The 24,868-nt window shown below is 52.0% G+C and overlaps 9 protein-coding genes across 9 annotated transcripts; 6 read left to right on the top strand and 3 right to left on the bottom strand.

Moving 5' to 3' along the window:
- Window positions 1-1,515: 1,515 nt before the first annotated feature.
- T069G_09152 (adenosine/AMP deaminase domain-containing protein) lies at window positions 1,516-3,684 on the top strand (the record flags this gene model as incomplete). The annotated part of the gene is made up of 4 exons (XM_056176362.1): window positions 1,516-2,432; window positions 2,548-2,927; window positions 2,993-3,383; window positions 3,465-3,684. The coding sequence occupies 4 exons, from the start codon at window positions 1,516-1,518 to the stop codon at window positions 3,682-3,684; spliced, it is 1,908 nt and encodes a 635-aa protein (XP_056024840.1).
- A 1,577-nt stretch (window positions 3,685-5,261) lies between these two features.
- T069G_09151 (uncharacterized protein) lies at window positions 5,262-6,842 on the top strand (the record flags this gene model as incomplete). The annotated part of the gene is made up of 1 exon (XM_056176361.1): window positions 5,262-6,842. One exon carries the CDS (start codon window positions 5,262-5,264, stop codon window positions 6,840-6,842), a length of 1,581 nt encoding a protein of 526 aa, XP_056024839.1.
- Window positions 6,843-7,439: 597 nt separating this feature from the next.
- T069G_09150 (uncharacterized protein) lies at window positions 7,440-8,705 on the bottom strand (the record flags this gene model as incomplete). The annotated part of the gene is made up of 1 exon (XM_056176360.1): window positions 7,440-8,705. One exon carries the CDS (start codon window positions 8,703-8,705, stop codon window positions 7,440-7,442), a length of 1,266 nt encoding a protein of 421 aa, XP_056024838.1.
- Window positions 8,706-9,501: 796 nt separating this feature from the next.
- Window positions 9,502-11,065, top strand: T069G_09149 (c3HC zinc finger-like domain-containing protein; the record flags this gene model as incomplete). Its single annotated transcript, XM_056176359.1, has 3 exons — window positions 9,502-10,036; window positions 10,099-10,182; window positions 10,236-11,065. The coding sequence occupies 3 exons, from the start codon at window positions 9,502-9,504 to the stop codon at window positions 11,063-11,065; spliced, it is 1,449 nt and encodes a 482-aa protein (XP_056024837.1).
- Window positions 11,066-11,358: 293 nt separating this feature from the next.
- Window positions 11,359-12,645, bottom strand: T069G_09148 (50S ribosome-binding GTPase domain-containing protein; the record flags this gene model as incomplete). Its single annotated transcript, XM_056176358.1, has 2 exons — window positions 11,359-12,383; window positions 12,597-12,645. 2 exons carry the CDS (start codon window positions 12,643-12,645, stop codon window positions 11,359-11,361), a joined length of 1,074 nt encoding a protein of 357 aa, XP_056024836.1.
- Window positions 12,646-13,184: 539 nt separating this feature from the next.
- T069G_09147 (2OG-Fe(II) oxygenase superfamily domain-containing protein) lies at window positions 13,185-14,338 on the top strand (the record flags this gene model as incomplete). Its single annotated transcript, XM_056176357.1, has 2 exons — window positions 13,185-13,461; window positions 13,563-14,338. The coding sequence occupies 2 exons, from the start codon at window positions 13,185-13,187 to the stop codon at window positions 14,336-14,338; spliced, it is 1,053 nt and encodes a 350-aa protein (XP_056024835.1).
- A 333-nt stretch (window positions 14,339-14,671) lies between these two features.
- T069G_09146 (HECT-domain (ubiquitin-transferase) domain-containing protein) lies at window positions 14,672-18,809 on the bottom strand (the record flags this gene model as incomplete). Its single annotated transcript, XM_056176356.1, has 3 exons — window positions 14,672-16,149; window positions 16,204-18,437; window positions 18,541-18,809. The coding sequence occupies 3 exons, from the start codon at window positions 18,807-18,809 to the stop codon at window positions 14,672-14,674; spliced, it is 3,981 nt and encodes a 1,326-aa protein (XP_056024834.1).
- An 889-nt stretch (window positions 18,810-19,698) lies between these two features.
- T069G_09145 (c2H2 type zinc-finger (2 copies) domain-containing protein) lies at window positions 19,699-21,435 on the top strand (the record flags this gene model as incomplete). The annotated part of the gene is made up of 2 exons (XM_056176355.1): window positions 19,699-19,823; window positions 19,923-21,435. 2 exons carry the CDS (start codon window positions 19,699-19,701, stop codon window positions 21,433-21,435), a joined length of 1,638 nt encoding a protein of 545 aa, XP_056024833.1.
- Window positions 21,436-23,487: 2,052 nt separating this feature from the next.
- On the top strand, window positions 23,488-24,447 carry T069G_09144 (uncharacterized protein; the record flags this gene model as incomplete). Its single annotated transcript, XM_056176354.1, has 1 exon — window positions 23,488-24,447. The coding sequence occupies one exon, from the start codon at window positions 23,488-23,490 to the stop codon at window positions 24,445-24,447; it is 960 nt and encodes a 319-aa protein (XP_056024832.1).
- Window positions 24,448-24,868: the final 421 nt, after the last annotated feature.

Genomic DNA, 24,868 nt, shown 5'->3' with positions numbered 1-24,868 from the left:
ACAGCATGAAGCACATGTAGCTGGTACCGCCGGGCTCAGGCTCAGGCTGCAAGGGACCAGGACGGGACGGGTGGCCGTTAGCGCCCTGGAGGCCTAAAAGGTTGAGGACCTGAGCGCTGCAGAAGATGGCTGGGGTGTTTTAGCGGCGGGTCGCCATATGGCCACTATGGGCACCGTGGCCGCGGGTGTGCACGCGCGCAGGTACAGTGGCGCCTAGCAGGTACCAGGTACGAGGACGAAAGACGTCACCAGACACGATTTGGGCAGTTGCAGTAGGTACCTGGCGCCTCGTGCCTGTGCTGGTGCCGGTTCGCGACAAAGAGTTCTGCTGCGACTGAGATGCAACATCAACAAAACATCCATGATTCTTCGACTCCTCCTTCTCCTCCGCCAGATCCCCGACAAACCCTTGCACGCACCGCCTCGGCTTCCCGGTAACTCGGTCTAGTAGCGCTTGAGATTGTCTACCAGGTAGTTAGACGAGTTTCCACCTGGATTTCCATTTCGTTTCGACTGACGACAGCCAAGCAGCTGAGCGGTCTTGGCCCGGGGCCAATCAGACAAGCAAGACAAAGAACATTGGAAGCTTTCATTTCCAAGGTTCTTTCAGCTGCGCACAGACAGACGGTCAGACAAACAAACAGACAGGCAGACGAGTGGCTTGCGCCAAGTTGATCCAGCGCATTCATTTCATTCACCGATAATTCAGACCTGGTATGTCAACGTCAATTTGCCCTTTTCTTTCATGTGCTCTGCTGTGCCTTTTGCCGTGCTGCGCGCCTAGGCCCGTTAAAGGTCAGGTCAGCGGGGCCCCAGCGCTGTGGCTTTGCCTTTGTCCGCTGGCCGAAAGACTGAATCCGTGCCTCTTTAGTGCTGGGCCCGTGACATTGCAAGCGCCGGCTGTGACCAACGCGCATTTGGACGGCTCTTAGCCTGGAGGGCTGGCTGCTTTTGCTTTTCGCTTCTTACCTCAGCCTCGTGTTCTCGAGGCTTTTGTTCTCTTTAGGCTGCCAGAGGGTTGTGCTGGCGGTTAGGCGATTGGGGTTTCGCTTTTATTATTGGGTTCTTGGGTTTTTGGGTTTAATTATAGGCGTCTCTTGCCCGAGCTGACTTAACTCTCTTCAGCGTCAGACAGATCAAAGGCAACAGAGATATATAGCCCCAGCGCTTCCATCTCGTGAACAAAGGACGCTGGAGCCAAGCAGAACAAAGCAGCGTGGCAGTGAAGCTCATCACGGACAAAGGATCCAGGCGACATCCATCACAAAGGGGGTCTCTGCCTGCTCGCTACCCCGTTCACCTGTCCCACCACACACGATCCGGCAATTTCACCATATGGTTCCCCTCATGCCAGAGTTCAGCCCTGCTTCCAGCCTGACCACCCGCTATCCCTCCTCACCTTTATATTGCTCTTGCTTCGGCGATTCTTCGAATTGTCCGACATCGCTGGCTTCGTCCATGGGCTCCAAGTTTTCCAGCATTCGTCTCAGGGTTCGGGGTCGCAAACGATTAACCATGTTCTCACCAAAAAGCAAAACCGCGAAGCACCTCGCTGATGGGCACCCTCGGCAACGGGGCGCCCCCGAGAAAGGTGATGCTTCCGAGAGTGACGGCGACTTTGACAAGGCCGCTGCGCTTGAGCTGATCAAGGCGCATGACTCCGAAGTTGACAGGCGCCGGAGCGGAGTTGAGACGAGCCGTCTCGGGGCCGAAAATGGCTCTCTCGGCCTGCCCCTGGACCTCGACACTACCGGCGCCGAAAAGAGAGTACCGGTACCGAGTGCAGAGGAATACAACGAATTGCGAAAACACGTCTTCGCCGTAGAGCAGGAACTATCGTTTGATGCCCGGTGCCGCTCTCGCGCCAGTGAACTGGAAATGGATGTTGATGCCATTATTCGAAAGATACGAGAGCGAGACGACAGAGAAATCTACGCTTCCCAACCCAAAAGAAGGGGGTATCAAGGCCAGATGCATGAGCGCTTCGCAGGCGATCACTTCCTCGGCAACGTCGACGTTATCAACAAGACACACCTGTTCAAGATCGCCTCCAAGATACCAAAGGGCGCCCACCTGCACATACACTTCAATGCCTGCTTGCCACCCAACGTGCTGCTTGGCATTGCAAATGGCATGGATCGCATGTTCGTTTCAAGTACTCTTCCCCTTATCCACAAGGCTGGGGACGAGGATGAGTATGAAAATTTTGACAAGTGCGAGATACAGTTTTCCATCATGAATCAGAAAAGATTGGATAATAAGCTCGGCAATCTATTTTCCGTCGACTATATCCGCGGCCATATGATGAAGTTTTCAGACTTTAGAAATCAGTTCTCAAGCCATTATAACAAGGCTACTGTTGATGAATGGTTGCTGCATAAGCTCCTGTTCGAGGAGCAAGAGACCCACCATCCCCTTCAGACAGCTTCTGGGTGAGTTTTATGCCTCCCCCTTTATTCTTGGTTTATCATGTCACTCTCGTGTGATTCGACACCCCCATCTTCTCCCTCTTTCTTTGGACTAACAGCTTTTCGCCTCCATGTACAGTGCTTGGGAAAAGTTCAACGGCAGAACACGCATGATGAAGGGTCTTTTCAACTATCAGACAGCGTATCGCGAATATACAAAATTGTGCCTCGCAGATTTTGTTCGAGATAATATCCAATACGCCGAGATACGGCCTAATTTCATGCAGACAAATCAACTCTATACCGACGACGGCGAAGGTATGATCAATAACGAGGGCATCATGAAAATCATCATCAGTGCGGTGGAAGAGTTTCAAAAAGAGGTTGCTCAAAAGGGCCAGTTCTTTGGAGGACTCAAAGTTATATACTGCACGCCGCGCTCAATGGACCGGGAAAATGTGGTAGTGGCTCTGAAAGAGTGCATAGAGTTTAAGAAGAGGTGGCCACAGTGGATTGCAGGTAAGTATTTGGAGAGTTCAACCCTCACTCCTGAACGCAGCGCTCATATTTCTTTTTTCCTCCAGGCTTTGACCTTGTCGGCGAAGAGGCAAAGGGCCATCCGATCAAGGAATTTGTTCCTGAGCTGCTAGAGTTCAAAAGGCAGTGCGCTGCGCAGAACCTCGATATCCCCTTCCTTTTCCACTGCGGTGAAACGCTGGACATGGGCACCGACACGGACGGCAATCTGGTTGACGCTCTATTGCTGGGATCGAAGCGCATTGGCCATGGCTTCGCCCTGGCAAAACACCCCTATGTGATGCAGCAAATGAAGGCCAAAGGAATATGCCTAGAACTATGCCCAATTTCCAACGAGATCCTGGGACTTACACCGCGAGTGGGTGGGCATGCCATGTATCAGTTGCTGGCGAATAACGTGCACTGCACCGTCAGTTCTGATAATGGGGCGCTTTTCAGGTACGCTGTCACAACGCCACGACTCTTCTTTCTTCATATATGTGTGTGTTTTATGAGACGTCCAGCTAACGGAAACAACAGGTCCTCGCTCTCACACGACTTCTACCAAGTCATGGTGGGCAAGGCAGACATGGGGTTGTTTGGATGGAAGCAGCTTGCCATGTGGAGCATCGACCATGCGTGTTTAAACGAAGAAGAGAGAGAGAATATGAAGTACGAGTGGAGCCAACAGTGGAATGAGTTCCTCAAGTGGGTAAAGACAACATATGGCGACCTCATTAAGGACGTGGCCAAGATTTGACTACGTGATTGTCATTTGCAGAAGGGCGGGGGAATTGCGGCGTTTTGGTTGATTTGGTCGGTTTCTAGAGCGGATTTGTCTTGCCGTTTGAAGACTAAAGGGGGCTATGCCGGGAGTCGCATGGCAGGCAGAGGCGTTTGCTGGTCATCCAGCCGGTTAGACGGTTTACGAAGAGATGAAGGTCGGGCTCGTTGCTTTTTATGTAGACATGATACTCTGTGCTTGTTGATATCAGATTTGCTTGCTTTTTTTTGCACATACATATGTATACTATCAGATGGATGACACGATACGATTGATGATTTGATGTTTGCTGGGATATGTTTGTACTTGTATGTCTGTCAGCGTGCATAGGCAACAACAACTACCTAGTAGGTTCGGTACTTTACGCCCGCTTGGTAAAGATGCATATGGTCCATGTCCATGCTTGGAATGGGGATAATGGCGGTAAGTTGAGGAGCGCTACTTGATTAGGGCGCAATTGGATGGAAGCAAGTGTTGAGTAATATCTTGGAGCGGTGTCTGCCCGCATATTTTGGTGTCTCCATGTATATACATACAGGTAAGTGCTCCGTAGCAGGCAAAGCATGGAGGTAGCCAACTCTTCAATTAAAGATTATTAACATGGCCGACGGAAACAAACCGACCAACTAAGCGCTATACCGAAAAGGTTTAGAAAGCAACCTAAGTAATTGTCAGCACCTTGCAGAAATCGATATGGAGGCCCTTTGAAGGTTATGATAGAGTCCTAGCGGTAGTAGTTGGTTGACAGCTGGATTGATTGCCATCCACACAGATTGTGGCAAATTCGTCAAGGGAGAGGCTTGGCAGTTGAGTTCTGATTGATTGACAGACTGAAGAACTAACACATACCTAGAGGGAGCCCACCTCCTCTAAATATAGTCAAGTACGGGACGGATAGTCTAGCAAGTTGTCAGTTAGAAGCGCCTGTAGAAGAAAAATAAAGTTACCTGCCAAAGTTGGTGATAGACTCAACTCTATCTTGAACCTGAAACCTCAACTTTATACTCTATACCTATCCATACATCTATTCTCGTCCATCTCTATCTTACTACATACATACAAGACATATTAATTCGATTTTATTCCCCAGAATGCCGATCAAATAATGACGCGTCTCGCCTCAGCCCGCCCGTCCCAGCCAGACTATTGCACTAGCATAGCCCTCCTGCACGCTCTAAAGCTGTGCGGCTCGCAACATGCAGCATTAGGTAAAACGGCCAGCTGAAGAATGGCCTATCACATGGCCCTGTCGAACATTACCTTCAAGGGTCTTGATCCATGCTTCTTTGCTTTCTTCAACATAGAACCACAGACGGAGAAAAAATAAACTTGTCCTTGTTCATCTCACTTTCATCTCGTGTCATCGTCTTTTTTCCCGTCTAAGCATCGTCGATTTCTTCGTCTGATTTGCGTCTCGTATAATTATCATTTAGTTCTAGCATCGCCAGTTTCTGTCGCATCCAATCTCATCTCACCAATTAGCTACATCTTCCTCTTTATCTCCATCACCATCTTCATTTTCGTCCCATCTCCAACAGAACCATCACCGCCAAATGTCCAATCCAGGCGACCCCGGCTGGAAATGGTTCCCCAACGACAAGCCCTCATGGCGCCTCGACGTCGTCACGCTTCTCGCCGTCATCGGAGAGTCCGCCATCGCTGAGCACTCCCAGACAATCACCGCCTCGCTGCTCTGCATGCTGCCCCGTCTGCTGCCCGCCCCCCAGGCCCTGCTGAAGCCATCGCGGCCAACTCGACTCCCCGAGACTCACGCCAAGATGGCAGGCGTCTACAGCGGCACCATCCTGGATTCGGTGGGATTCTTCGCCAACATTATTACGCCGCTGGATGCTTTGCCTCCGTATAGCTTCATGGTGCTGGACATTCAGCACGCGCCGTCTGTGCCGCCGCCGATTACCAATGCGAACCAGCATCACCACCAGCATCAGGACCAAGATGGTCTTCGGGGCTTCATTAGTAGATACGTGCCTTGGGCTCATAAACGGAGCGTGCCAGACGCTTCTTTGGGGGGCCTTTCCAGGGCCAAAGAGACGGAAAAGGCGTTGGATCGTCGGGTCACGCCGCCAAAGATCGCCGGACCGCCACACGAAGTCGACATTGAATCCCAGTCAAGAACTCCGACGGTGAGATTCAACTCCGAGGTTGAAATCAACGGTCACCCTGCACCGCTTCGCCGACGCACCACCGAGAAATTTCAGGATCTGCTTTCGACTGGAACCATGGCCGTGACGGGTGGTCGGCCCATTGTCCCTCCAAAACTTCTCTCGCCTCTCCATATCCTCTCCGCCTTTTCCTTCTTTCTCAGCATCGCCATTCTCGTTGCCGCCGTCATATGGCAGGACGGCACTGCAATCATCGCCATCACCCTCATCTCCTCGGCATCCACCGTCGTCGGCTATGCTTCCTCCTGGCGGCCAATCCTCATGCAACGCAGGCACACTAATGACGTACCCCGTGGCGATGTCATGATACGCACCCGAGAAGGAGCCTTTGTTCTAGTTCGCTGTCCGGAAGACGTTGCTCGCGAGCTTTACTCTGGAACTGAAGAGTGCGAGTACTATGTCGGCGAGAGAGCCTACAGGTTCTTCATGGCGCTCGGCACGATTCTTCTCATGTTTAGTGTCGTGCTCCTCGGAAACTGCACTTGGAACTCGCAAATCTTCATAGGAGGGTCGTACATTGTCCTCAACGGGCTGTACTGGGGTCTGGGCATGATTCCTCGGACATATTTCTGGGACCTGTCGCGATATACTTGGGACGACGTCACCGAGGAAGACGGCCAGAATGCCGATTCCGTTACCGATCGGGATGATGAACGTGAGGGCCATCCGAGCTTCACACGGACCTTATGGTATGCTATACGCGAGACAAAAGCCATTGGCTGGGTCGAGCGCAGCGGTGCCGCACCGGGCACGCCTCAGTGGCAGCAGTGGCTCGGCGAGGCGCTGCATAATGCAAAGATAGGTAATCGAGGCTGGGAGGCCGTCAGAAGGAAGAATGAGATTATGACGCAGGCGAGCAAAGAGGGAGGAGACCCTGCAACGCAGAGAGCGCCTGCAACTGAGGTTCAGGTTGCTGGAACGGGCACGGGAACGACGAGGGCGACGTTTTAAAGAGAAGCATTTCGCAGTCGACGGAATCTGCTATGTTTTGAAGGAAATGATCATATATGGTTGGCTTTATTGCGTTTTAATTATCTTGGCGGGCTTTGAGATTTTGGCATTACATTGAGTCTACACGAAAGAGGATGGATTTACGTGACGAGGTACTGGATAAACTAATGGCGTTACGATTGTTATATACCACTTAGCAGGCATTGGGTATTGGAATTGGATACAACGGATACAGTCTATATAGACATATTACGAAATAAGCGAGCAAATAAACAGACTTGATATATCATCATCATAGCAAGAGATTATATACAGAATACCTCTACTATTCAAGAAACTTGGAAAATACAACGAACTGGCCATGAGAGGGAAATGAAGCATATTCTAACAATATTTATATAAAAAGAGAATCTAGAAAATGGAATAACTAAAAATATAAAAAAAAAACGACTTTTTGAAAAACAGACAAAGGCGCCGCCCTTAAACACCGGCTGTTGAATGCACCCCCCAGAGACTCAAATTTCTCTTTTTCCCCCAACCTAGATCTTCTAGGTCCTATTTACGCATTTCTTTACTTTTCCCTCATTCTCTTCCCAATCAGTCGTCAAAGTAGATGCTCTTCTTCTCGCCAATGTCAATAACACCGGCGCGGAAGTTGCCCCTCTTCTTCTTGTTCTTCTCCTTGGTGAAGCCCTTGCCCTTTGTCACAATGAGGTCCTCGTGGGCGCGCTGGGAGTAGCTCATGGAGACGTACTCGTTGGAAGCAAACTTGGGGTCGACCTTGATATCCTTGGGGATGCGCGAGAAGGGCTCGGCCTTGACCTTCTTGTCGCGCGGGTTGGGTGGCAAGGGGGGGTTGGGCAGGGAGTCGATTGTGACGGAGGAGTCGGAGGGGGAGGACTCGTCGGTGGATTGTTCCTTCTTGACGACGCCGTTGACGGGCTTCGTCTTCTTCGTGGTCTTCTTCTTCTTGTCGTCGTCGGAATCCGAGTCGGAGTCTGAGGAGGAGGAAGATGAAGAGGAGTCGGAGTCGGATTCAGGGAGGGGCACCTTGGCGGCCTCTGCGGCGTCGACTTCAGACTCGCTGTCGGAGCTTTCGTCGGAGCTGGAGCTCTCATCTGAGGAGCTGGACTCGGAGCTGGACTCGGAGCTCGAGTCGGAGGAGTCAGAGTCGGACTCGGACTCGGAGCTGGCAGGAGAGGCAACCTTTTGCTTCTTGGCGGGGGGAGGAGCGGCGACCTTTTGCTTCTTGGGGCTGGGCTTCTCGTCCTCCGAGCTGGAATCGGAGCTGGAATCAGACGAGGAGTCGGAGCTGGAGCTGGAGCTGGAGCTGGAGCTGGAGCTTGGGGGAGCCTTGCGCTTCAAGTTCTTGTTGCCCTTGGGAGGAGACTTTGCGCGGAAAGAAGGCTTTTCATCCTCACTCTCGCTGTCGCTGCTTTCGCTGGAGCTGGAGCTGTCTGAGCTGGAGCTGGAGCTGGAGCTGCTCGAGTCCTCCATGTCGACGTCTCGGTCGGCGGGGGCCTTGGCGGCGTTCTCCCAGGACTGGAAGACACTCACAAGAGTGTTTCCACTGCTGGCCTCAGAAGCCTCACCCCAACCCTTCTTGGATCGCTGCTTCTTGAAGGCGCTAAGGGCGCTGGTGAAGGCATTATCGGAGAGGAACTGCTCTACGAGGTCGAGCAGCTGCGCAGGAGGCTGAGATTGAGACTCGACGCCATTGCTGGCAGAAGGTTTTGACTTGACCATTTCGTCGTTTGTGCTGGTGGTTGCGGAAGAGGTGCTTGTGAGGCCCTTGTCGGTAGGGTTGTTGTTGGTGTTGTTGGAGAAGAGCCAGGCAGGTGGTTTTGCAGATGCGCTGGACATGTGAGAAAGAGCCGAATAATTCGTCACACAATCGTAAAATCTCGATTGAGACTAAATATCGCGATAATCAGAACTTCAGGGCAAAAAATAAAAGCAATGTCTAATTGCTCCGTCTATCGCTATCGACTTTCGCCTTTTGTTCTATGCAGAACTTTGAAGCCGTCGAAAAAAAAAAAATTATTTAGCCGCAAGTTTCTGCCACGCGCCCAGGAACAGGAAGCCAAAAAGGGCACGGGCGGTGTGGAGGAGCTTATCGCTTATCAGGGATCAAAGCGGGATTAACGATGCGCCGCGCTCCGTTAGTCAGCACAATTGTTGACGTTCGCAACGGCCTCAGTGATGTCAAAGCGCAGATTGTGGTGGATTTTGATATTGATAACAAAACAACAACGGGCATCTCGAGCCCTTCAACACCCCCGCGCATTTCCGCACGTGAGAGCGCGCTTCACTTTTTGCTGACGGATTTGGGGGTTCTCTATTGCTTTTCTTTTTTTCTTCTTTCAATAGTTCGAATCTCGTCCCCTTGGATCCGCCTTATTTCTTTTGTTTTCTCTAGCGCGTCCAGGAGCTCGGTTCTCTCTCATACCCATCCGTTTTCTATCAGGGGACGGACCCTGGGCAGAACTTCAACCGCAGACGGAATATCGACTCAGCCTCTCGTTTTTCTTACCTGGGACATCTCCTTTACTGTTTCTTGGCGTTTTCATCGGGATCGCTGGGTGCACCGGGCCTGGCGCAGCGCAAACGCACACAGAGTCACTCACCACTCACTCGATTCTCACCAAGCTCACCAACCATGAGCACAAATTCTACCAAACGCAAGTTCAACGCCTTGCTCCAGGGCCTAAGTAGTCCGCGACCCAGTACAGACGGCGACTCTCCAGCAACCATGTTTGGAAACCGTGTGGCCAGCGGCAGCCACAAGCCCTTGGATTATGATGCGCTGCTTCAGAAGCGCCGCCGCCTGGGGTTTCCCGAATCAACCGCACCGCGCCTGGACAACACTGTTTCATCGGGGCTCACAAGTCTGGCTAGCTCCATAAGGCGGACGGTATCTGACGCCACGACTCCGAAAGTTCGGAGGGACGGGCCCGCGAGGTACTCTCCTGGTGATAGGGAGGAGCTGCTGAAGAGGCTGGCGACGTTTCAGGAAATTACCGACTGGACTCCAAAGCCTGATAAGATCAACGAGGTGGAGTGGGCTAAGAGGGGATGGATATGTCAGGGCAAGGAGAGGGTGCGGTGTTTGCTGTGTCACAAGGAGCTGGTGGTGAAGTTGAAGAAGGAGGCCGGAGAAACTGAGGGAGATGCGCTGACGGCCGCTGAAGTTGGTGAGTTTTGTTATGTTAATGTTGAATTCTGATGAGAGCGGGAGTTGACTTGTGATGAACAGAAGCCGCTTTGGTCGACAAGTATGCAGAGTTGATCGTTAGTGCGCATCAGTCAGATTGCCTCTGGAAGAGACGGGGATGTGATGGTAAGCTTATTGTGTTCATTATGCCAGTCCTTTTTACTAATCGCTTTACCAAGATTCCTTACTTCGGCTGTCATTCATGAGCGCAAAGGGCGCCATCGAAGCTCTGAAGAAGCGATATGAGGAGCTCTGTGTCCGGCAGACATTTCTGCCATATGAATTCAACCTTCACCTTCCAGAAGACATGAATTTGGGCAATGTCATTGAACAGCTCCCACCCGACTTTTTCACTGGAGAGAAGGCTTCTACAGATGCACCCAATAGACCTGCGCTTGCTCTGGCGCTTATGGGCTGGCAGGGCCTGACCAACACACGCATCGGCGCTGTTCCCAACACCGCGTCATGTCACACCTGTCAGCGACGATTGGGTCTATGGATGTTTAAGAGTAAAGAGGTGGACGAAAGTGGAATGGTTATTGTGCCGGCACCAATGGACTATCTTGATCCCGAGCGAGAACATCGCTTTTTCTGCCCCTGGAAGAATCCTGCCGCTCAGAGTAGGGGGCACAGCACGCAGAGCAACGATACAGCCGATATGCCAGCATGGAAGATATTGCTACAGTCAATCAAGAATGAATCGGATCTGCGAAAAGTATATGAAGGCCAAGTCAAGCCAAAGGCGAAACCAACCGCAGGCGCAGCTACAGATCCATCTACGCCTGCCAAGCAGACATCCCGTGCGCACCACACACCGAATATCTCTATTGATTCGACCGCCATCGATGACGAGGATGACGAAGCTACGCGGGATGCAAAGGACAAGGAACGATGGGCGAGGCTGCGCAAGGTCAAGAGCTTGTTTGATACGAAGAAGCTGAAAAAATCTCGCTCAGGCGCAGCGTCAATCAAATCCAACAAGTCATCAAGGTCGATTAAGGGAGATTGATGACGATCTGTGTGATGGCTGGGATATTCTTCTTCTTCTTTTTTAAACTTTTCTTCCGTTCACCCTTTTTCGTTTTATTTCATTATGTATTTTGGCTACATCCATCACCAAGCTTGGGGTTCCATTATTGTTATCTGGGGAGGCTTCTTTTCGTTATTTCATCTCCATCTACCCCATTCCCTCATCATACCCCGTCTTTTTAACTCAAAATTTTCCTTGCATCATATTTGCTGATGTGCGTACAAATTTCTAATACACTCGATACCTCCCATGCCATCCATAGTCATACATAGTCACCCCGTCTTCCATTTAATATCATCAAATGAAACCACTGGTCCTCCGTATGTGACCGTCTCATCCTTCTTCTTCACTTCTTTCTCTTTGAGATCAAAGTCGAAGCCTGCCATTTCTAGGATACTCGTCCGGACACCTCCTACGCCCCCTCCGCTCCCTAGCTTGGGCACATTGTCCATTCCCGCCGCAGTGATGTGTATATCTGGGTTCCAGCCCGATCCTTCTTCCCATCCATTACCCACAGATTGTGACATTTTCCGCAACTCTTGTCGTACTAGTGTGGCCATATCGCCGCATCGCTGAGTCCACGAGCCGCCCCCCTTGTCAGCCTTTGTCAAGACCACCAACGTTCTGGTATTTGCCTCGGCCAGTGTCCTTAGCAGCCACTTATCCTGCTCCATTAACCTCTTTTCAGAAGAAAGCAGCACTACGGCACCGCGCAGCATTTTCCGTGCCTTGATGTACTTCCACACGGCATCCCCCCAGCTAGCCTGACTCTTGAAGCCATACCCCGGCGTATCCACGAGAACAAGACTATACCGCGGAAGCTTCTCGCCCTGCCGGACGAGACCCTTTGGGATATTTGGGAGGGGGCCCAGACCAAAAGCGTTCATGAGCGTGGTTTTGCCTGGGCGGGCGCTGACTCTCGCCGCGCCGGGCCTGCCGACGAGGGCGTTGAGGAAGGAGGACTTTCCGACGTTTGAGGCGCCGAGGATGATGATTTCGGGGATGTGTTCGTTTTTGGGGTGGTGGCGGAGGGATTCGGCGGAGTAGAGGAACTGGAAGCCCTGTTGGAAGAAGGATGCAGCGGAGGCGATTTGGGCGTCTTGGGGTTTTGTGGTGGATGTTGTGATGAGGGGGGAGGAGGGGGATTGGCGGATGAGGGTGTTTGTGAAGAGGGTTTCTTTGTGGGGTTTTGTGTTGGGAGGGGCGGAGCGTTTTGAGGATGATGGTGATGGCGATGGTTCTTGGGGGGTTGGGATTGTGGGTGTTGTTTTGGTTGGTTGGGTAGGTTTATGAGGTGCTGTTGTTTTAGAAGTTGTTGATGTAGTGTTTGATGCTTTTAGAGGTGCTGATGTTGCTAATGGTGATGGTGATGGTGTTGAGTCAAGTTCTTTGATGTGAGTATCATTGCTGGTGGCGAGGATGCGAGATGGTCTTGCACTAGGTCGCAGGCGAGGCCATCGTGGGACAGATGTGCTGAAACATGCTTGAGAGTGAGGATATAAGATGAGACGAGGTGAGTGTGAGATACGCTGTAAAGATGCTGGCTTTAATGGAGGCATTGTAAAATAATGTTTGGTGTGAGTTTGTTTAGTGACGTTGAGCTTGTTTGAGAGATGAGGTTGAAGCAACCTGGAAGTTATTTGACTGTGTGCGTGAAAATACAGGGTGGCCCCACTATGACTTGTCTGAACCGGAATAAAGAATTGAAGGTCAACAAGATAATAGCTTGAACCAAATATAGATATATAGTTGATAAAATGAGATACTGGCATTTATTTCCAAGAGTTTTCAGACTTCTGTTTGCAGTATTATAATAATTTAAAGAGAGCATTGGGGATAATATCATGATTCTATGGGGTACCATTTAGCCCAACACAGTGTCGAATAAATCAGCACAAGACACTAACCTAACTGGTACAGCAAAAAATCCGCCTAGGGTAGGCAAAATGAATGCATCAGATCATGTTCATTCATTCAACACATGAGTGAGAGTCAAACTCATTCCAAATCTCACTCACCCACCCGCTCACTCCCACATCTCATCCATCATCTTCACACAAGACGCACTTACACCAACAACCTCCACAAAATATAAATCATGGCCCCGGGCGCCCTCGACCTCGACGCCCACGAGCAGCCCTCGAACCAAATGAAGGCCGAATGGAAATACTTTTCGCGCCTCGACCAAAACGTCCTCCTCAAAGAGATACCGCTCGACGATCCCCGGCTTCCTATCGAGCAGAGCGGATTCTGTGTGTCGGGACATATCCCGCGATCGCAGATATCAGAGGCGTTTTCTCACTTGGGACCCGAGTTTGCGAAAGAGGCCGCTAATGATGGCGATGCTCCTATCTTATATCATCCTTTGCTTCCAGGTTTGTCTCTCTACTGCACTACTCGAGTCATGATTTACATTTACAATACCTCCAAACTCATCTATTCATCCACTGTAATAAACTAACAAACTCATTCCCAGGCCTCCTCATCCTCCCCTCCCTCCTCCCCCCCTCCATCCAAACCCACCTCCTCAACACAATGATCCACCGCGACCTCAGCAACCCAACCCACCAAACAAACCTCCACCTCCACTACTCCCTCCCCTACCCTCCCCCCTCATCCTCCTTCTTCTCCCTATCCCCAGACTCTCCACCAACATTCCTCCCCAAGGATCCCGCCGTCCACAACCCCCTTTCCATCAAGCAAGTTCTCCAGCGGCGTCTCCATTGGGTCACTCTTGGCGGACAGTATGACTGGACGAATCGTGTGTATCCAGAAGCCCCTCCACCTGGCTTCCCAGATGATTTGGCTTCGTTTTTAAAGGCTTTGTTTCCGGAGACGCTTGCTCAGGCTGCTATTGTCAATTTTTACACGCCGGGGGATACGATGATGATGCATAGAGACGTCAGTGAAGAGATTGACAAAGGTCTCGTCAGTTTAAGCTTTGGATGCGACTGTCTCTTCATGATTGCCCCCAGCCGCAGCGCCAACGACGAACAAGACCAAGACCACGAATCAGAACAAGACAAAGACGAAGAGAAGAAGAAATATCTTCTACTAAGACTTCGCTCCGGAGACGCCATCTACATGACCAAGGAGTCGCGCTACGCATGGCACGGCGTGCCAAAGGTCATGAAGGGCACATGTCCCGACTATCTAGCAAATTGGCCCGCCGGAGAAGATGGCGAGTTTGATCAGTGGAAGGGCTGGATGGAAAACAAGAGAATCAACCTAAACGTGAGACAGATGAGATGAGGTGAATAGAATGTCATATGTTTGGTTACATTACAAAAATTGTGCAGTCTGGTCCATGTAAGCGGCAAAGAGCGTTTCCAAAAAAAGAAGAACAAAAGAATATTTCTCAGACCGGCTGCGTATATATATACAAATGAGTATATAATAGATAGGTATAGATAGAAGCTCGCGAGTACCCAATGCAATCAATAAACTTGCTTCCAGCACAAATTCTAAACCCTCATGATCGCTTTAATCCCAATTGCCAAACTTGAACGCTTGTATAGATAAAAGTAACAGCAATGAAAAGCCCGCTTGAAACAAATGAAAAAAGAGTCGAGGCTTGCCCCCCTTTTATGCAAAGCCGAATCCCTGGGCATTTTCCAGCGCCATATTAAGTCGCTGCCTCAACATGTCCTTATCCCTATAATCCGGTAAAAGGAGCGTCCCGTAACATGTGTACGCCGTGGGCAAACGATTCCCACTATCTTCACCATCACCGTTTCTCTGCACCACAAACTGCAGGTTGCGCATGCCCCCGACGGGGACGCGGTCCGAAGCGGTGACAAATTCCAAAAGCTTGCGCTTCATCCTATCATCATAGCGCTTAACAATGGACCAGAAGTCTCGAACCGTGTGGTGGGATGCATCCCACCCAACGTAACGAGTATATCGTCGAAGCTCCGAAATGTCAATCTCCTGCACGCCCTCGACAAGGGACTGCAGAATCTGGGGGCTCAACAGGGAGAGCGACTTGTACTCGAGACAGCTATTGAAGCCACGCTCAAATGCCTCGTACTGCGGTCTGACAGACACGTCAGTTAGGTAGCGGATGTAGTCGCTCACATACTGGTCGCGGTTTTCGTTGGTCACGAGCGGCGCCTCTCGCTCGTCGACTGATTCTTCGGGAATGTTGACGCGCATTTGCCAGTCGAGATTCTGCGGCCACTGGACCATATCCTTGGTCATTTCTCGTGTTACATTGCCCCCAATGTTGGACACGGAGAACTCATAAGTCCGCGCAAAGATGTCTTCCACCGCGCCATCTTTCTCGTTCCACTCCAAGAGACTCATTAACCCACTGGCTAGTGCAGGCCAACCGTCTGCAATGTGGTAGAGCTCTTCCACCGGCTCGCCTAGTAATTTCCGGTATAGAGCTCTGGGGAAGGTGACGGGAAGTGTAAGGCCGTTGTATACCGCCAGGGATACGAGAACGCCCATCAACTCAAACTTCCACTCCTCCACAACCGAGCCGGGAACGAACCATGCCATGCGCGTTCGGTCATCGATGGAGAAAGCACCGTATTTGGGGTCCATACACTCGGCAATGGCTACACGGAAGAATTCCTGCTGTACGCCACCCGAATCGAATCCTTCTTCTCCGCTCTGCTCGCCGAGGTGGACCTTGAGAGGACGCAGAAGCTCGCGTCGTTCTCGCCTCCACAGCTGATCAAAGGCATCTCTCAAGACATTGTCACGACCAATATCCAGCACAAGGTACTTGGACGATGCCACCCTCAACATATCCTGCAACACTATCTTATGGTGAGGGTTGGCAACAAGACTACCAGGGTCGACAATAGCGCTCATTCTCGTCTTGAGCGAGCTACTCTCTTCGAACATCCGGCTCATCTTTGCAAAGTTGATGGATCTAAAGAAGGTGACGAGACATTCCGGGCTGAAGAGATAGGGGTAGTCGAGCATGTGTCCCTTATTCCGCGGGGAGTCGGATTCAGCCCATGTTACCGGCATCTCCATGGTGTCTAGGCGTTCTGAGAAATAGTCGGCCCGGAATTGAATGTCTCCCAGGAGGAGTCTGGATCTGTTTTGGTCTGTGTTCTTGTTAGCGTGCATAAGAGACTCTGGGGATGACAAAAATGACTTACACATGGTGGAAATTAAAGACAGCGCCCCGTGAAAGGCACCGCCGCATAGAACCTCGGGGTTTCCATCCCACTCGTGATAGAGGACCGTCCTCGCCCAGTCCAGCAAGAGAGTAGGAACGCGGGTCTCGTGCAACAGACGCTCGGCTTGCGCAAACTCCAAAATTCGGAGTGGTCCTGAGTGCACAAGGTCGAGCTGGCCGAGAAGTGGCTGGAGTATGTCCAACTGACCGGTCTTGGTCTTGCCATCCATGCGCATCAAAGTAGCTAGGGATCGACGAGCAGACACGGCAGAGAAGACACGGCGTGCCAGTCTGATGGCGTTGTCGTTTGAAAAGACATCCTCATACTCGAGACATATGGCCTGCGGCTGCCTTGCGGAGAGGCTGTTGCCGCCCAGTGTTAGCCCCGTAGATCGTATGCGCGACATGTCGTACAGAGTCTTAGAGTCTGAGACGAAAGGTGCCACAGCAACGAGAGCATGGAGACAGACTGATACGACGCAGCCGGCTTCGAAATCCGATAGCGGTTTTCGGCCTTTTGGCAGTGTCCTCGAGGGACGAGATTGTGAGGCTTGAAAAGACCTTGGTGTTGTGAATAAAGACTCGGCTGCCATCCAAAGGCTGTGAAGGACGAGGGTTGGCGCAGCACGAGTCATCCGAAGCATGCAGTAGAATAGCGTCTGCGAGTCATACAGCTTGCCATCTCGGGAGAAGGACCGAACGAGGGAGTGAGGGTCACTCAGGACGGTGAAGAGGGCCTGTTCGTTGAAGGCCTTCCACTGACTAGGGGAGGTGGTACGGGATATTGATCGCCGTCTAGCCAACTTTCTTGATGGATTCTGGGGGACGGGATATGAGGCATGAGATTCCAAAGGCCCGAAAAAATGGCGTTCGTATGTATTATCCTCTTGAAAAACATCACATATAAAATCGACAAGCTCGACATTCAAAGCCGATAGAGATTGAGGTAGTAGAAACTTGGCCGAGGGGAAATCTACCTCCGGAAGCGGCGATATGGGCCTCGGCTTAGTCTGTGTGTCGACATGTTCACTTTTGATGGCCGGAGGAGTGCTACTCGGCGTCTCTCTCTCATCAATAGTCTCCGTATCAGAGGATCCTGATTCGACATCTTCCACCGTGGTCGATGGGGCAGTGGGAGTGGGAGCAGACAAATTTTCAAAAAAGGCAGGCTTCGATGGTATTTCTGGAACACCACGAGTAATGATGGCAGGCGAGGTCTTGCCAGCGCGAGCCAACTTGTCGGGGTAGAAGCCATTCAAACTTGGAGGTCGTGAGGTTGGCTTAGCCTCTTCGCTTCCTGCTGAAATGGCGACAGGATCCATGGCCCTCCTGTTGTTGGATTTGGATGGAGAAGAACGAAGAGTCGGCTTGGAATTTCTCTTAGGTCTGGATGACACATCCTTCGCCGGTGTTGGTGGTTCGACTATATCTTGGCTCGAGGTTCTAGCTGGCTTTGAAGTCTTGTTTCGTTTAGGTTGAGCGGCTGGTGGAGGTACGGCCTGATGCGTTTGGGAGTGGCGTGTCTGCGAACTTGTAGCCTGCTCAGTGCTGGCTGAGCCGGCAGTGGCAGCAGCAGCAATAGTATCAGTGGTAGTACTGTTAGTATTCTGTCGAAGACCACCCAGCTCGGAGAACTTGTCCGTCATGGCCTCAATCGCCTGCGGTGTAAGCCATTCCAGCATCTTGAATGCGACAGTGCCAAAGGTAGCCACTGCAAACGACCTGTAGTCTTTTTGGGTTGCCTTTTCTGTAACACTGATATGAGAGGCCGGTAGCTGCCCGGGCCGCGTAGCAGCATCGTCATTCTTAGTTTCGCTGTGCTGATTGCTCGAGTGTTGCTTATCTAAAGACGACGAGCGGGATCTTGTTGTGGTAGGAGAAACGGGAGACTTAGTAGCAACCCCAACGCTTGGTTTCCGCCGGGATGCTGTCTGGCTGTCGGAAGGCCTGCGGGTGTTGTGCTGGGATGGTGAAGGCCGAGTAGAAAAGATGAGGCTATTGAGAGCAGGAGGGATCTCTCTGGGTGAGCCGAGATAGGGACAGAGGCCGGCCTCTGGATTATCTTGACTGGCAAGGTACACTGCTAGTGTTCTGGCACTTGTCGGATTATATCTGCGGATGGGTGCCTTGCCAGCGAGGCGCTTGCGGCAGGTGAAGCAGGTAGCCGTCGAGCAATTCGATGAACCACAGCCACTTCGCAGTTGGGAGATGTATCTGCGTTATAACAAAGACAGGACGTTAGCATATCTGTGACGGCGCAAACAGAACCAAACGGGACCAAATAGAAGGGCATCAGAGGGACAGTGACAAGACATACTTGTCGACGAGATGCTGGAAGTCGTGACGACGGCTGGCTCGATGGATGGCATAGACGCGACGGGGATTCTCGACATGCTGGACATAGTCGTTGAGCTCGGCCGGTGCATCGGCTGGAAGGCGAGGGAATGGAGCCACCTGCCAGAGCCCGGCAAGCAGATCCAGCTCCCCGTTTGCTTCGGAGGGGCCCCGGAGGCGGGCTTCGGCGGCATGGCCGGGCTCGAGGCCCCTTGCTGACGAGGACGTCTTTTGCGGCGCGCTCATGCTCATGGCTGACGAGGGAGCCGCTGTGGTGAGAGCAAATCAACAGCCCATGCTTTGAGAGGAATCGCTGGCGAGGCTGAAGGCGACACGATGCGGCGTTGGACGATGATTTTGGAGCAGGAGACGATGGATATGATGCGCGTAGGGATGGAGAGGCAAAGGTTCCAGGTTGGTGGCGGCTGGTTTGACAACGGACGGAGATGAGCAAGGCTGAAAGTGACGGCAGTGGGGAGGGAGCACGGCCAGTTGCTTAGCTGCGCCCCCGGAGAGCTGCGGCACGAGTACCGGCTACCTCATGAGACGTCTCGTATCGAATTGTTTTGCACTGTTTTGCTCGCCGAGTCTGTTGCTATCTGAAGTATACACTACCTCGCTGCTACCAGGTACTGCCAAGGTACTCCGTCCTAGTTGGGCCGCCACAGCCCACCCCCAGGCCTGGATCTGAGTTTCAGCGCACGACAGCAATACCGCCAGCGCTATCTGCACCCGGCAGATGGCATGCTGGGGCGCTGTTAGGGCGTCACGTCAACGGCCGCCGTGGGCTTCGAGGGAAGCGCCCCCCATGACCACAGGCGTGCAAAGTACCGCTCGAGTACCCGCTTGCAGCGCCAACCAGGAATTTTGCTTTGCCGTATCACATCGCCTGCAGAAAAATGCAGATGCAGGGCACGACCCACCCTTGGCAAGCGCTCGCAAGATAATACGTCAGATGCCCCCGCCACTCAAAAACTTCCACCAGAATTAATAATTCTTGCAAAACATCGCCGGCCGTCGAGTCACGCATGCTGGCTTCCCCGGGCTTTATAAGGGCTTCGACTCCCTATTCCACCGATATAGCAGACTCGATCTGTTAAGAAACCTATCGCGACTGGTCCTACCGAATTTTTTTTCCATCATGGCGAGCGTCCAGCCCGCCGCCGCGGGGCAGACCTCGAGTTCGCATCCTTACACGTGCAACTCTTGTCAGGTCGCCTATCGCAATATCGACCTTCAAAAAGCTCACATGAAGAGTGACTGGCAGTGAGTGCGGTTCTGGTTCCGGAGGAGCCGGCGGAGGGAGACCTCTGCTGTTGCTGCTCCTGCTGTCTTGTTTCTCCGTCTCTGACATGACAATTTTAGCCGATACAACCTGAAGCGACGAGTTGCCTCTTTGCCTCCCATCACCGCCGAAATCTTCACCGAAAAAGTCCTCCAGGCTCGTGCTGACACCACTGCCGAAGCTGACAAGGCCATGTTTGAGCGTGCCTGTGAACCGTGTGGCAAGACATATTACAGCGAAAACGCCTACCGGAATCACTTGCTGAGCCAGAAACACAAGCAAAACAAGGCCAACCCGGCCAAGAAACATGATGACGAAACAACTTCTGTCATGAGCTCGACATTTTCTCTCGGAGAGCCGGCCTCTGCTGCTGACGAGGATGAGGATGTGGACTCTGCCGCCGAGGATGAGTTCAACCAAGTGATTGAAGGTCTCCAAAAGGCAAAGGTGACTGAACAGCGACCCTCGCCCGTCAAGAGACCAGCAGTTCCCCACCCCGCTTCTGAGAGCGAAACTACTGGCACCGAATCTACACCTACCCCGGTACAGTCTGGATCTGAGCGAGTCTGGACTTTGGGAACATGTGTTTTCTGCAACTACGAATCCGCCTCACCTCCTCTCAACGTACAGCACATGGAACGCTTCCACGGAATGTTTATTCCAGAAAAGACATACATGGTCAACTTGGAGGGCCTCATCGGGTATCTACAAGAAAGAATTGGAGAGGACCATCAGTGTATCAGCTGTGGCAAGTTCAAGAACAACCTCTTTGCTGTGCAGACCCACATGAGAGACAAGGGCCACTGCAAGATTCCGTACGACACAGAGGAGGATCAACTTGCAATTGGCGACTACTACGATTTCAGAAGTACCTACTCAGATGGAGAGGACGACGACGAAGAGTCGGACAGCGCCTCAACCGAAGACGGCAATGGTGGGGCCAAGCTGGGCGCACGACGAGAGACCAAGGCCACTGGCCCTGAGGGAGAGGAGCTGGAGGAGGGAGAAGATGGAGATGGCTGGGAGACTGACAGCTCAGCTTCTTCCCTTGACTCTGAAGACTTGACTGCCGTCCCCGCGGAAGGTCACATCCACCAGTATGAGCGGTTGAGCAAACATTCTCACCACAGCACAAACGACCCTCGAAATCACCACCAAGCAGACGGATGGCACTCCAAGGCTCACAAGCACACCCACGCAGCCTTCTACGACGAGTACGAGCTGCATCTGCCGTCGGGCAGATCCGTCGGTCACCGTTCCCTCAACAAATACTACCGCCAGAACCTGTACAACCACCCTTCGGAGGAAGAGCGTTCAGAGCAGTTGCTGCTTGAAGCCGCGCGGAACGAGGAGGGTGTCGAGCCCAACAGCGAGAACCAAGTCGCCCTCATCAAGAACCGCAGACGTGAGATGGCGCCTCGTGGTGCTATTGGCATGGCTGGCGTCTCTGACGAGAAGAAGCGCGTGGCACGCAAGGACATGCAGCGCAACCGAGACCTGGAGCACTACCGGGCTAGGAAGACGGAGTACTCATATGGTAAGAAGATGAACAACCAGAAGCACTACTATTACCGCGACTTGGCGGGTGGTTAGACGATAGTAGTTTATCTGAATTTAACGAGTTTCACGTTTCTGCTTGATGTTGGCGATGTAACTTTTGTTTGTTTCCTGCGCATCCTTGCGCCAATCAATAAACCTGAAGAAAATTGTGTGACAAAGTGTGACTCGCTGTGACTCTACGGCATTTTGATGTAGCCGGCATGAGTGTGAACCCCAGAACAGGTTCCACCTCTCATCTAGAAGGGAAATTATGGGACTGAAACGCATAAACAAGAATTTTGGGCTCTTTGTTGGATTTGAAAGAGTGCTGATGTCAGATGACACGTTGGTTTTCTTTTCTTAATCCAGTTCAGTTCCTGCAAGCTGAGTAATTTAAAAATAAACATGATTTTTGTGTTTTTTAAGTCTATGATGCGAATGGGGTGTGTTTTGCCTCGATCCTTTTACAACTAACTTGGTAATGGATGAGCGGTCTATATATGGCAACTAGCGATCAAGGCAACACTCGCCACAAACTTTACCAGAACGGTTTTTTCCAAGTGGCTCAGTAAGAACGGCTCTGTTGTCTTCCAGGTGGCTCAGTAAGACCTTTTGTCGAAATTGGCGGGGTTGGCGACCCCCGTTTTGGATCACATCAGAATGCTGACAGCTCCAGAACAAGGCGGCGAGCTAAGACTAGCAGTAGCAGGGTAGGGCAGGGGGTTTGCTGGGTGTGGTTGTTTCCGAGAGGAACCACTCCGTGCCGAGTGTATTAATAGATGGGTTGCTGGAGATCTTACAGAGCAGAGCAGAGCAGAGCAGAGTAGCTCCTTTTTTTGTGAATCACATGTTTGTTGTTCATTCTGTAAGTGGTTGTATAAGTCGAGGTCACATAGTACACTAGATGGCTACTCAGTCAACATTCAATCAAATAGCAGTGTAAATGAAGAAGAAAATGAATTGAAGAAATCATCGAGGAGATCAGAGACGGCGCAGATGGCGGAAAATAAACAAAAGGAGAAGGAAGGGTGCACAAGGTGCGGAACATTTCGTTCGGCTTGGGTTGTTCCCAGAAAGAAAGTGGACAAGCAGCAAGCAGAAGCAGCCCAATGGTGCTAAAATTGGCACTCTACTACTCTTATTCCTTGTCTTTTTGCTCCGTATCTCTTCTCTGGCCTCTGACTGGACCTGGGGTGAGCCTGCGCCCCGTCGGGCTGCGGCTGACGATCCCTGCATACTCTGGATAGAGGAGAGGAAAAAGTTGCCTTTAGTGCTCATGCTCATGCTTCTTTTCTTGCTTAGCCTGGGCTGCAATTTGGGCGGCTCGCCGCGTGATTGGCAAACGCAGACGAGGGCATTCGCGAGAGGCAAGTCGAAGGTGTCCCCCCAGCCACAGGGCAATGTGGGAACTGGCCGTCATATGCATATGGGGGAAGGGAAAGTACAGTAACAGGAGGGAATTGATATAGCCGGATCACAGTCTATGCGGTGTCCCGTGTCTGGTCTGGTGTTTTTGATGAAGTGTTCCCGCCCACCTTGACCCTGTTCTGTTGCGGCTCTTCTCTCTCTCTTCTCTCCATCCCTCTTTTGTTTTATCCGTCTCTCTCACTCATTTCACTTTCACTTTCCGCTGGGCTCCATCTGCGATCCACCCTCCTTGGTTGTTTTCTTGCCCTGTAATACGACTCTAAATCTGGATCTGACGTCCCACGGACCGTCTGTGCGACCGCCTCCCTCGTGTTTGACCTGCGCCCAATCCAATCCACTCCATACATACGAACCTCGCCCAGAATTTTAGGAGACTTTTCTTTTTTTGTTTTTATCCTTTTGCATATTCAATTATTTTGTCTTCTACTGAGCTTATCGTGACGAAACATTGACTCTACGATTGCAACGACGGGCATTGGAGCTGCTGCATACAGATACGACATACAAACAAAAATAGACAAGGGTGGACCAACAAACGGCAAAACAGACAGACCAACGCAATACAACCCAACCCGGCAGGCTGTCGATAACTATCACTCTCCAGGACAGCGGGGAGAGAGGTTGGATCCTACGAGAAACAAAAAACAAAAAAAACAAACCCCCAAAATCACAGCCGCAATGCCTCGCAGACGACTATGGGCCTTCACCTCTCTTTTCTTCCTCCTCGCCCCAGCGCTCGCCGCCGAGGTCCACGCCGACTTCTCCTTCTATCCCGTCGGCGCCCAGAGCTGTCTCAGCCAAGCTGCCACAACGTCAAAATGCGACGGCAACACCGTCATGGACCTCAACACTTGTCTGTGTGGCAATTGGGGAAACTTTGTGATTCTGGCGGCCATATGCATTGGCAAGAACGACAAGGCGGATGCGGTGCCGGTGTATAAGACGATGGTCTCTGCGTGTGCGGATTCCAATACGCCGCTGAACGTGGCTCCGAATGTCTTCTACGGAGCTGTCAATGGCCAGGTCACGACGACGACCTCGGCGGCAACAACAATGACGACGTCGACGACGACGACGAGCGCGACGACCACGGCGACGACAACCAGTGCAACTTCGACAAGCACGAGCACCGCGGCGCCCGTCAGTGAGAACCTGTCGACGGGCGCGACAATCGGCATCGCACTCGGCGCGTCGTTTGGCGGTGTGGGCGCCATCGCAGGGCTCGTCTACTACCTGCTCCGCCGCTCCAAGAACCAAGGCGAGGAGTACAACCCCATGCTACTGCCCAATTCCAACGAGGAAGCCCGCTTCAGCAGCCAGCCGCCACTATCCGAACCGACGCCGTCGCCGGGCATCGCGAGCACCTTCTCCGAGGCGAAGCGGGCGTCGTGGGTGTCGCCGCTGCAGAGCCCCGACCCGTACCGGTACTCAGCGGCGACGTGGGATGCGACGCAGGGCGCGTACAAGGGGCCGTATGCGCCTCCGGAGGGCGCCGTGGAGTTGCCGCCTCAGACGGCGAGTGTTGCGAGTAGTACGTCGGGCATGGTGTTTGAGATGGATGCTACAACGTCGCAGCAGTCGTCGGGGCCGGTTGAGATACAGGGGGATGTGCCCTTTACAGACCACGGGAGGAGGTGATTTCCATGATGTTTCGCTGAGACGAGTCAGTGCTTCTTCTTTTTTGCTGGCTGTGTATGTATGCGGTTTATTCCGGTTTGCGGTTTTCGTTTCTATATTTTTACATGTTAGCCGGGAGTCATTGCTGCGAGGAGGGTACATATTGATTCTGGAAGAATATACGGCCAAAGGCTGGTGGCGTTGTTTTTTCTCTTTGTCTTACTTTTTATTATTCTACTCTGAATACGGAGTGCATTGCGTGGAATGGAATCTGAGCGGCTGGGGAGTTAGTTGGACAACTCTCGCACCATCGATTGATTTTGGTAGAAGCGTGTAGTGAAAAAGAAGTGCCGTTTTTGCTGTTGATTATGAGTAATACTGTGGCTATGGGATGGCTTACTTGTGTTGCTGAGTGAGATGGGCAAGGCTGTGGATGCCAAGA

The sequence above is a fragment of the Trichoderma breve genome, chromosome 6 (genome assembly GCF_028502605.1).
Source record: "Trichoderma breve strain T069 chromosome 6, whole genome shotgun sequence".
In the NCBI taxonomy this organism is placed as follows: domain Eukaryota; kingdom Fungi; phylum Ascomycota; class Sordariomycetes; order Hypocreales; family Hypocreaceae; genus Trichoderma; species Trichoderma breve.
This window is presented reverse-complemented; position numbering and strand designations above follow the sequence as displayed.